The 12,310-nt window shown below is 37.2% G+C and overlaps 1 protein-coding gene across 1 annotated transcript in view; it reads right to left on the reverse strand.

Moving 5' to 3' along the window:
• Window positions 1-643: 643 nt before the first annotated feature.
• LOC139724024 (histidine ammonia-lyase-like) overlaps window positions 644-12,310 on the reverse strand; it is a 33,184-nt gene continuing 21,517 nt past the window's right edge. The window contains exons 13-20 of the mRNA XM_071635223.1: window positions 11,757-11,837; window positions 11,037-11,102; window positions 6,851-6,929; window positions 6,354-6,440; window positions 5,160-5,294; window positions 4,355-4,463; window positions 3,671-3,740; window positions 644-793 (exon numbers count right to left, since the gene is read on the reverse strand). Coding sequence (XP_071491324.1) covers window positions 644-793; window positions 3,671-3,740; window positions 4,355-4,463; window positions 5,160-5,294; window positions 6,354-6,440; window positions 6,851-6,929; window positions 11,037-11,102; window positions 11,757-11,837 — 777 coding nt within the window. The remainder of the gene's footprint in view (window positions 794-3,670; window positions 3,741-4,354; window positions 4,464-5,159; window positions 5,295-6,353; window positions 6,441-6,850; window positions 6,930-11,036; window positions 11,103-11,756; window positions 11,838-12,310) is intronic.

Genomic DNA, 12,310 nt, shown 5'->3' on the forward strand with positions numbered 1-12,310 from the left:
ATAATAATCATATTTAACTAGAATCTCTTGTAACTTGAAAAAAAGAACCATGATCCTCTTTACAGCTGTAAAGGATTCTCTCCTAATTTTGTTTAAGTTTTCAGCCTTCAAGTATGGTTGTTTGACCCTGAACAATTAAGATAGAAATCCAAAACATCATATCTCTTGTCATTGGTACAAAAGCCTCTGAGTCATATACTGTACACTGTACCTAACAGAGACCACAGCTCATTAACCTTATAATTCTCTTTTATAAACATTCCATATGTACAGCTGTACCTGTTTTAACACAGCAAACAATGCACATCAATTAACCCACTGAGTCCAACTAACTACATATCTGTGGCATGGTGCTATATCTTTTCATTATCAATTTCCACTGCCATTTTCACTATTCATTGTCAGTGTTTCATTAGGTAGAATTAAAAAGATCATCTTTCACTTAAGCTCTTCAAGTGTTGTGTATATACAATTGTTTTCATCATCAGTTGCAGAAATTTCAAAAGCCTCTTAATCACTATAATCATGACTGAATCTTAAATTGGCAGCAAATTTTAGAAGATAGAAGTTAAAAGGAAAGAGTGGGTAGTGCAAGAGGTGGGGGATACCAGAGCTGGCCTCACATGATGCCTGGCGCAGCAGTTCAGTTCTTGTTCAGGCTCCTGGTCCGCTTGCGCTTGCCATGGGAACGCTTACTGGGCTCGAGGACGCTGGACGTCGGAGAGGGAACCTTGGTTTCCTTCAGCATCTCCGTCTCGTAGTTATTGACGAAGGGCTTCACTGCCTCCCACACCTAGCATACGAGATGATATTAAATGGGTTAGTCAAATACCGGTTAGTGATTGGCTAAACACAGTCACGTGATGGAGGCACATTGGTTATGTTCGCCCATGGGCAGAACATTTTTGTAATGTTCTCCTATGGGAAAACATTTTCACGGAACAAATGACAAACGATACCAAATGATTGAACGATCATATTTTTCCCGCAATCGATAGGATAAATTTGCCTGTTCCATACGTGAAAAAGCAGATTACCAATTATTGTAATGCGTACGAAAGTGTGATTTGAAGGATCCGCGCACAGTGAATTTGGCTCTGTGCGAGAGTAACACAAGAAGTTAGTGTTTGACTTCAGATTACATGGGTTGCCTCATTCACAAGGCATCCTTGGTTTCCTGCCTTTTTCTCTCTGTCTCTCCTCCTCTTTCCTTCTCTCTACCCCCACCTTGGGTCCCCCCCCCCCTTTTATCTGCATCTGCTCCGTCTCTCTCTCTCTCTCTCTCTCTCTCTCTCTCTCTAGCTTCTCTACCAGTAAGTTGTGTGGTCAAGAGGGCAAGAATGCCCCTCTGCCATTTGCCTGTACAACTTCATTGAGAGCAGTAATACTGAGATGCTGTGTACAACTATCCGAATCACTAACCATTTCTGTCGGGATGTGCAAGAGAACACAGGGAACCTTTGGATAGATGAGGCCATCATATTAAGAGATACAAGGGGGTCTTGATACAGCCACTTCTGCCCTCTTTTGTTGGGATACAATAAAACTGGCCTATATACCCAGCAGAGCTGTGAACCAACAAATTTACACTGTGTCGGTGTAATTTCTTGTGAGTGCATCTTGTCCATTCCCTCACATATGTTTTTGTTTTTTGTTTTTTGCACAGAAATATTCAAACGAGTCTGATGAAAAGTGCTCATATGAAGGGAGTTTTCATTCTACCTTGCATGTATATTAGTACTGGAAATAAATGACAGATTATTCAAATGAACAGATACAGCACCAAACCACTAATATGTGGTTTCCGGACCTTTATGGAGTATTAACTATTTATGTGCCATGATGGAAACCCCCTGTGTACCACATTATTCAATGACACCAACGTAGTCATGCTTTGAGAAAACAGTTTCTTTGTCAAATCTGTGTAACTGTAATTCTATAGATTTCTCTTAAGCTGGACATATAGGCACGAATTCACGAAGGTGATACAAATGAAACTATGGTTTAAACCATGGACAAAAACCATGGAGCGCCAAGTGTCGCATGGAATATTTCGCTACAAAATCAGTCATTTCGTCTATGAAATGATTATTTTGCAACGAAATGACAACATTTTGTAACTAAATGAACATTTCGTCCACGAATGATGATACAGTTCATGATTATCCAACCCGCCAACGTTATGCGTATCACCTTCCACGTACCCGAACAATTTTTGCGAAAAAAACTATCATGTTCACTGGACCTAAGTACTGGAATGAACTCCCTACGGAACTTACAAGCTGCACCACTTTAACCTCATTCAAACGAAAATTAAAACAATATCTTTTGAGCAGCTACGGCATGCATATTGCATAGTACTTGTTGCTCAGTATTTCCTCCCTTGTCTATCTTATTTATCTTCTAGTAATAGTCCGACGGGATCCTAACCATGTACATTATTATTCTTCGATCAGTCTGCCTGTTGCGCTCTCTAAGTTTTTATTGTTACACTCGATTGTTGGAATTCTTGCGCGTGGCAGCTGTCTGTTACCATGGTCACACGGCCTGCATGGTTTAGGACCCTGCTGGAATTTGACACCTGAGCTCCACTGTCCTTGTGTGTATATTTTATATTCACGACAAAATTCTTTTAGCCCACCTTCCATTTATGTATTTATGCCAATTGTTACGTCATCATCTATACCTCCACACCCACTTAAATCCTTACAATCTCAGTCGTTGTTATCTCAATGTCCTTACTTGTAGTAGGTTATAGTTGCAACATGTGACCTTTCAATGTTTTATTCTGTATTTTATATAGCAACATTTGATTTGATCTTGTTCATTTTAATCGGATCCCCCAATTACAGTATGGTCTAAAAATATCTGTACTTATGCTTCCCCTAATCTGATTTTACCATGGGACCTGCAGCTCTATACAAGCTTGCTTTTACGCAGGCCCCATCATATTTTTCGCATTATGATCTCAGTTTAACTCGCATGTATACAGACCTTGTGTATACCAAGACAAACTTTTGAACATTCCGGTGAAGTTCTATTTTGAATTATGTTCTGTATAGATTTCATATCAATTTATTTTATATTGTGATATATGTGAGAAATATGAAAATAAATTAAAATGAAAAAAATGAAATAATTTTGTTAACGAAACGGTCATTTTGTCGACGAAATGATCAATTTCGTAATGAAATATTCCATGCGACACTTGGCGCTCCATAGTTTTTGTCCATGGTTTAAACCATGGTTTCATTTGTACCACCTTTGTGAATTCGGGCCATAGTGAGCAAAGTTTTAAAGAAAATGCCAGGCTTTTCTTTGATGTAAATTGCATGACAAATCTTCGATTGTTTTCCTTCAAATGACCAGTAGCTACATTACTGTAATGGCATGACTTTTGCACACAAAACAGTAACACAAACAGTGAATTCACACACAAATCCAGTAGGGAACACCGCTTAATACTCAATCACCACATGAAAAGCAAGCTATACATGAGAGGAACAAAAGCGCGAGAAATGCTTTCATTGTACTGCGGCATTTGGTGATTTACCGATCGGTTTGGGCGGGTTTGTGCATTTGAGCAGAATATGCGAAGTTTGCACGCCGTCGACTGAGTCGGATGTGCGAACGTAGCACATAAAGAGTTAAATAGAGTACTGGCACTCACTTTGTTTTCCCTCAACAGCTTGGTGATGATCTCCATGTCAGGAGCAAGATGGCGATCTCGCTCAAGAGGACTAGAAGCAAAGTTTGACAAAATTACGCAATGTCAAAAACAGACTGGTGTGCCATGACTATGAGCTGGATTGAGCATCTACGTTACACTCACAGCAAACTGTAGTATCTAACTGTTGTGGAATCAGGATATGCATGATAATGTACAATGATAACAACATGAACATTTGAGTAAATTCTGAAGGACAACCCCTCCATATCATGTCGTCGTTTTTTTTTCAATCCAATTAACATTTTCTTCTTCTTCTTTTCTAAGAGTCTTCATTCAAAAAGTCTGATTAGAGGAGAAAAGTGCCAAGCTTTCCATTGCCTGCATTTTTGGTGTTGACATAGAGTAGAACAAAAATGCATTTTTATTCTAATCTGGTTCACTCTTCCATGAACTTCTGCAATTACATCAACTACCATAAAGCACAGTATCACCATGGTAACATAGAGTAGCAAGCAATGGGATGTGATCTTTTTCAGTTTCTGCCACAGTTACAATATAATCATCCCAGAAGGACCCCATAAAATGGGCCCACGACCTTTCAAACTTATTCTGTGTTGCTACCTGTGACTGGAATTAACTGTTCTTAAAGTGTTGAAGAGACTCATAAATATGAGAGGCTCATACCTAACCACACTCCTGACCAGCTTGTGAACAGCTTCGAGAGGAGGGGTGCTGGTCAGAGGTCGCAGGAAGTCAATACCTTGACAGGCACACATCAGCTCAATGGCGAGTACTACATGAGATGAGAAAAGAGATAATTTGTAATACTGTGACCTAAAAACAATGATTTAATACAGAATGTCTTAGGTGCCAGGAGGTCAATATGTTACATTTACATTGTGACTTCATACATGGCAGACATATTTAGTTTGTGTGCATCTGTGTGTACATCTGTGTGTGTGTGTGTGTGTGTGAGAGAGAGAGAGAGTGTTCAAGAAAAGAAAGGAAAAAGGAAGGAGTTCAAAAAAGGAATTTAAGAAAGGAAATTAGCTAATGTAATCAAGATTATTCCTGTGGATTAATTGTTTTGTCTGTTTCTTTGCTTACTTTTTTGATCAGGTATAATGATGTGAGCATGGGAATTGAGGATGGGGACGGGAGACATTTTATGGGATATGGCTTTGTAAGAGAGGGCAAGGGAAGGAAAATTGTAAAGGGAGATATGGGGGTAATTTCTGTTATTTTCTGCAATGAATTTCATTCAATGTTTCACCTTGATATGTATTGCATATTCATTCATTCATGTGAATTACTTGATGTCTGCATAATGCTAGACATAAAAAAATGTTTGATTTATCTTTTGGTGTAAATGGTGAAATTGGAATACAGCTTATTTACTATTGTATGATTGTATTATGTAATTAGGATGAAACAAAACAGAAATCTATGGGAAAAATAAAATTTTTGAGGATTTTTTATTTTGCTATACCTTGCTCCACATGTTCCACCACTTCCAGACACTTCCTGGCGCTGAAGCCCCCCATGGAGACGTGGTCCTCCTGGGCAGCACTGGTCGACAGAGAGTCCACAGAGCTGGGGTGGGTCAGTACCTTGTTCTCAGACACTGGACAAGAACAATGTCAAATTTACAAACAGTAGTGTATCTCCATGCTTGCATGTGCATTATTAGGGGAACTCTTGTTTTGAGACAATTTTGTTTTTTCGGATATTTCTTCCCGGCATGGGTACTTTGTAATTGAGTGTTTGCTTAACCCGTTGAGGACGAGTCCCGAGAATACTTGGGCAGGTGTCTATGGGAAATGCGTGTAATATCAAAATCAGTCCGTCCTCAACGGGTTACAGTAAAAGCATGCACTTACACCAAAAGCACAAATCTACTACTTCCTCATATAAAGGGGGGGGGGGGAAGTTGTGTGTTTTGGCACGTCTGCATTTCTAGTTGAGATTTCTGGGACGAAGACTGAAGTAGGGCTTTCTATATAGCTCAGTCGGTAGAGCACCAGGCTAGCAATCCGGAGGTCTTGAGTTCGAATCGCGATGGAATCCCATTTTCTTTGCTCATTTTTCCACTAATAAATTGCATTCATTTCTGGTCACTTTTCTTCTGTTTGCGTTTGTTACATTTTTTAGTAATGAGTTGGAATGAATTCAACACTGAAAGACATGAATGAATGCAAAAAAGTGAAAATTGCGAGACAATATTCTTTGAATTGCATAGTAAGAATATTTTGATGCTACTACTAATCTCATGAAAAAGAGACCATAGAAGGATTTTCAAAAAGAATTTTATGATGGAATATAAAAAGGTGGACACAATGATTTTTCTTTGCATCACATTTTTTTGCACCGCATCTATCCATGCAAGAAGACTGAACTTAACCCTTATTACTTAAAAGTCAACATCATGATCTCCAAATTAAATGCCAAACTCGCACAAATCACCTCTCCCTCCCCCCCCCCCAAAAAAAAAACCCAAACAAAACAAAAACAAAAACAAAACAGAAACACAACAATACCCATGTTTAGGCATTGTCACATACAACATCTGACCAGCATGTTTTAATTCAAGAATATCTCAAACAAACATAAATCAAAGTTTGCCATTTTCTTGTTTTCGTTTTATGGGTAAGGGCAAATGATGTCTGGAGACAAATGATCTTACCCAAAGCTGCAGCAGTGCAGTGAGCAATCATGAAGCCAGAGTTGAGGCCTGGCTCTTTGGTGAGGAACGCTGGCAGCTCGCTCAGGTCTAGTAAACATCAGCACACAAAATGGAAAGGTTTTTTTCTTGGCATCATAACACAAAGAAACATGAACTTAGGCCACAAAAGCAGGCACTCTTGTCTTCACCTTGGGAACCTGGTATACCAGGTTCCCATAAGGAATGGGTTAATATCTAACTGTCTATCTACATATCTAAATAAATTTGTATACCAATATATGCATTTTAATGAAATGATAAATACTACACATAACAAAACTTTGATGCATTATTCTATCTAATGTATGAACTCAGAAGAAAATGGTAAACATGCACACACAAAAAATACAAGCACAGGCATCCCCTCAAATCTGTCCCTTTCATTTCTCATTTGTTTTCTTTTCAAATACACTGTAGCTTCAAATTCGGAGTGATAAAAGAAAGAACGAGGATCTTACGAGGGTTGACAAGTCGCTCAATTCGCCGCTCACTGATGCTTGCCAGTTCGTGGATTCCGATTGCAAGGTAATCTAAAGCCTGCCAAGAAAATTACAGCCAAGCTCCTCATCAGTTTGACGATGTAAATGTGTAATATGTGTTTGCATTTGGACCACATAGGTCTGAATATCTAGCCCTGCACACGCTTGTTATTAGACCTCTGTTAATATACACAGTGGTATGTGTGCAATCATACATTTAAATTCCACATACTATTTCACAGACTGCTTTTGTGAATTCTTGCCACAGTGTAATCACAACACCTTAGTGCTTGGAAAAGTTGCAGGAAAGAAAATGTTTCAAAGTACAATGATTTCGATATTCCTGTGAAATGATTCCATTACTAAAGTGTTTTTGCATCTCAGCATATGTATGATGTTTAAAATAGCTAATACAATCATCTTGTATTGTGTTATACAAGTGCATCACATGGATGCAGGATGCATTGCTATCAAATCAGCTATCAATTTTTTGTAAAATCTGTTAGCACGACTGTTATGTTGTTATGTATAAAAAAAACAACAACTAACCTTCCAAGTTGGAAACTGAATATCTTCCCAACTTATTCAAGGTTCACTGTAATCCTATAAGATATGTGATATGCAATTCTTCTTTAATCCCCCTCAAAAAAAAAAAACATTGAAGTTTACAAGCATGGCATTACTGTGAATTTGAATCTAGAAGATATGTTTTCATTTTTTTTTTTTTGGTTGCATTAACTAGTGAGACTTTTTTATGCTCTTTCAAACACAATGTGGTTATTTGAGGATCTCCCACAGCAGCAGAGGAAGACGTCTTTGAAAAATTGCTACATGAGCATTAGCAGAACAGATTACACCATTTTTTTAAGTCAAAAGTCAAAGGTCAGCACTCTTTGGCAAGTATGTGGCACAAAGATAAAACATATTTTATCTCTCTCATGGACTAAAACAATCAAATGTCTTCATATCCATCAAATCCCTTTAGACACTTAACTTTTTTCACATTGTCATAAGAGGTCAAAGGTCAGCACTCTTTGGCAAGTGGCACAAGGATAAAACATCATTTAAACTTTAATATAGCTTGGATTAAAGGAATTAGGAGTTTTTTATGTATATATATTCTTTGGTACAGCATTATTGATTTTTTATAAAACTTAAACAAGGAAAAGTAGAAATTACGCGGTGCATAATATACGTCCCCGCCGGAAGTAGCATTTAGTAGCAAAATGTACAATATAGGTAAAAAATCAAGGTCAAAGGTCAAAGAAGACAAAGGTCAAAATTCTGTGTACAAGTTTTGAAGCCCTCACCTAGTGCCATCACATAAAGCAAACAGAATCGAAATCGGGTTAGAAATGGCGAAGGAGTAGCATTTTGTAGCCAATGTACACTATAGGTCAAAAATCAAGGTCAGAGGTCAAAGAAGTCAAGGTCAAAATTCTGTGTAGAAGTTTTGAAGCCCTCACCTAGTGCCATCACATAAAGCAAACGGAATCGAAATCGGGTTAGAAATGGCAAAGGAGTAGCATTTTGTAGCAAAATGTACAGTATAGGTCAAAAATCAAGGTCAAAGGTCAAAGAAGTCAAAGGTCAAAATTCTGTGTAGAAGTTTTGAAGCCCTCACCTAGTGCCATCACATAAAGCAAACGGAATCGAAATCGGGTTAGAAATGGTGAAGGAGTAGCAATTTGAAGCAAAATGTACAATATAGGTCAAAGGTCAAGGTCAAAGGTCACAACTGAGATTCTGTGTAGAAATTTCAAAGCTCCCATGTAGTGCTATCATATAAAGCAAACAGAATCAAAATTGGCTCATAAATGACAGAGAAGTAGCAAATTGAACATTTTGATCACACACGGACGCACAGACGGACGGACGGACAGACGGACAGACGGACACACACACATACGGAGCCCGTTTCATAGTCCCCTGCTCTAACTCGTTCGGCGGGGACAATAATGGTGATATATGAATAGATTTTATGTATATAAACATTTGTTTGTTTATGTAGTATTGGTCCAGTGTTGTTTTGTTTTGTTTTGTTTTGCTCTGATGTTTTGTACTACAGAGTACTGTAAGTATATCTTTAAAATATAATTTGGTAGGTTAGATATTTATACATTTTTTTTTTTTTTAAGTAGAATAATGAAGGATGGTGTGTAATATTCATACTTTTGTAATTTTGGTAAACTATGTGGTAATATTTTGTGCAATATATTCATATTAACTATGATTTTTGATGGAGATGTTATGTACCTATGACAGTTCAATGTGTTTTATTTAATTTGAAAGTATTTATATGTCATTGCAGTGTATTATAGGGCTACGAGTTTGCAAGATTTTTATCAAATAAACCATTCTAAAAATAACAATAATAATAATCTTTTTCTCTCTCATGGACTAATACAATCAAATGTCTTCATATCCATCAAATCCCTTTGAGTCTTACAGTTTTCCACATTGTCACATCACTACAATGATAATTTACATGTTCAGTGATGTGTCATAAACCGTAAGTAGTGTATAACTGCTGTGCAAACAACCCCTCTCCTTCACACTTGATCAAGTGCGACTTGTTGGAGTGTGGGATTTATTTGTCTACTGGCAGAATTTCATGTGCAAACACAGATAAACAATTTGTGAAATGTACAGAAGGATCATAAAAGATATTGACATCACTTCCTGATGTTTGAAAAGGGGACAAAAAGAATATATGATGGTGAGCAAACAAGCTGATTAAATGTAAGTAAACACTTATGCAAACAAACGCATCAGGTGTTTTCATTTTGTTTGAGAGAATGAGGTTGGGGCTGGGAAGAAATCCAAAGTAAGCAAAATGTCTGTCTTTAGTTGTCACATTCATTTATAAAAGTTAAAGAGATGGTACAGTATTGGTGGAGATGTGAATTGGGCTTTTAAGTTTTTGCAAGATACCAAGAAAACACTTATGAAATAGTACAGGGCATACCATTTTAAGAGGAATTCAAAGTTTATTTGATGAAAATCGGGTTTGGACTGACTGAAACATCCAAAAACAAAGTAAAACAAAGCAATCGTAAGAAAGTGTGAGTCCCACACTTTATTAGAATCGCTCTGTTTTGGACATCTCAGCCATTTCAAAACCAATTTTCATCACATAAACGTTGAATTCCTCATGGAATTACATGCTCTTTCATATTTCATAAGAGGTTTCATCAAAAAATGTTAGAAACCTGAAATTAGGTTTCAACCCAAACTATATGATCCCTTTAAGCTAAAATGAATTGCCTAATCATTAATATGAGCTACAAACAGCATGAGTTGGAAAGAAGCCAAAGGTACTGCACACCCAACATATTTTGCGGGGTTTTTATCTTTGTTTATGAAGGAAGTCAGCCAATATTCACTAATTTAACAACATGCGAAAATATCAACTTTGATCCTGACATGAATTGTGACATTGCATGCATAGGCCTACATTTCTCTGCTCATTATTGTACTTGATCGTAAATTTAACCGCTCGCAAAATTGTTGGGAAGTCCTGATTCGCAAAAAATTAGATTTGCTATTACATGGTGTATACAGTAAGCAAAATCTCTCTCTCTCTCTCTCACACACTCTCTGTTACAACATTTTTTTAATGAAAGTAAGATACAATGGACTTTTCTTTTTTAACATTCATTGTTCCATATTCCACATTTCACATAATTTTACATTTCATTAAATTTCACGAGAGAATTAAGCACAACAGAAAATAGTAAATTTGAGATGAAAATAAAGAAAATAGATAAGCACATATGAGTAACATGTAATGTGAAGAACCTACTACAAAGCAGAAGCTTGTACAATGTAAACTTGCCTAAAAATTAAAAATTACATGTCAAAATTCCTATCAAAATCAAAAAGCATCTTGTTAAAACTGCATACAATGCATACTCATGGGTATTAATGACACTAGTGGCATCAATTAATGGCTGGCAATATTTCTATTATGAGTGCACAGTCCATTACCACCACTGTAGATCAGATGCAAATATGCAAGGATAGTGCTGTGAATACAAAGATAAGATAAAATCCTTACTTTCCAGTGCATCTAAAGTGCATTTACAGTGTGCAGTGGATAGCAATACCATAATTGTAAGCAGCATGCAGATAGCTGTACTGGCAACCAATATAGACATACTACCTTTGCGGGATATTCTCCATGGAAATTTCCGGCAGAGAGAATCTCCCCTTGATCTGGAAACACCATCTACGAAGCAACAAGAATCAAGGGTAAAAACCTTGCACACGTGAAAGTAATTCACTCCTAGAGTCCTACTTAAAATTGCTATGCTACCTCATATTGTTTTTTCACAATTTCAACTTCCTGCCACTAGACCAGCCTTCCTCTCTATATTTTCTCCTTGTGCCAATAGTCAATATGACTCCGTCAGTCTAACTACAAAAACAAAGAAAACACCTGGTATTTTACGCTATTGCTTCATGGCAGAAGGTCGAAAAGAGCTCTTTGAATGGCTTACTGAAGTGATGAATTCCAAACACAGGTGCAGCTCAGTGTTTTGTAAAGATTACATTGTTGGGGGGTTGCCAAAGAATAAGCACAGAAAACCCCAAACTTTGGAATAGGAAAATTAATTGACACAAAAGTTTGCTTCAGAAGACTTCTTCACAGCTGTGCAAAAGTTCGATGCACCATTCATCTTATGGTAGGCCCCACTTACATTCGTTGCCGATGGGATTGCTTGAGCAATCAGCATTAGATATTAAATACACAATCATTTTAATTTCAGGAATATGCATGCTTTACCTATCTTCGCCTAATAGCATTATCATTTTATAAATAAGCCCAGACACAGAACTCATCATTGAATGAGCAAGGTTTTCTCTCAAAATGAAAGGATACAGGGTTATCCGTTGCACTGTTCATCTCAGTACACAGGATGCCATGGACAAAGTCAATCGTATCCAACACAACTCCATGGACCTACATGTGACAAAAGAATCGTCGAAGAATAAAATTTAGAGACAATGAAATTGAAATTCCAGCACGGCATACAAGCGTGAAAATTATGTCAGACTGTGAACCAGAACTACTATCATAAGTCATGATTCACAAACACCACGGGCACTGGAAAGCTGTTTCAACGAGTGTACATAATAGTTCAAGCGAATGTCTGAGAACGAAAATTAGTAATGATCTCAGCGTTGAACTCATGAAATCATATCTTAATCTCTGAAACCAGTCAAAGTTTTATTCAGAAGATCTTAGTAAAAGTTTTAGCCTATAACAAAGAAGAGATTTCAGGTCCCCGTCTGCTATGACTAATTTTTTTTTTTTTAATTTATACAACAGCAATAATAAACATTGCTGTTATACAGAAAAAAGAAAGGCTAACAAAATAACTAAACCTGCAGTCAAACTAATCTGAATTTCAAAACGCTAAGTGGAGATGAGAG

Source organism: Diadema antillarum, unplaced genomic scaffold (genome assembly GCF_040938485.1).
Source record: "Diadema antillarum isolate AM-2024a unplaced genomic scaffold, OU_Dant_1.0 scf00000205, whole genome shotgun sequence".
NCBI lineage: Eukaryota > Metazoa > Echinodermata > Echinoidea > Diadematoida > Diadematidae > Diadema > Diadema antillarum.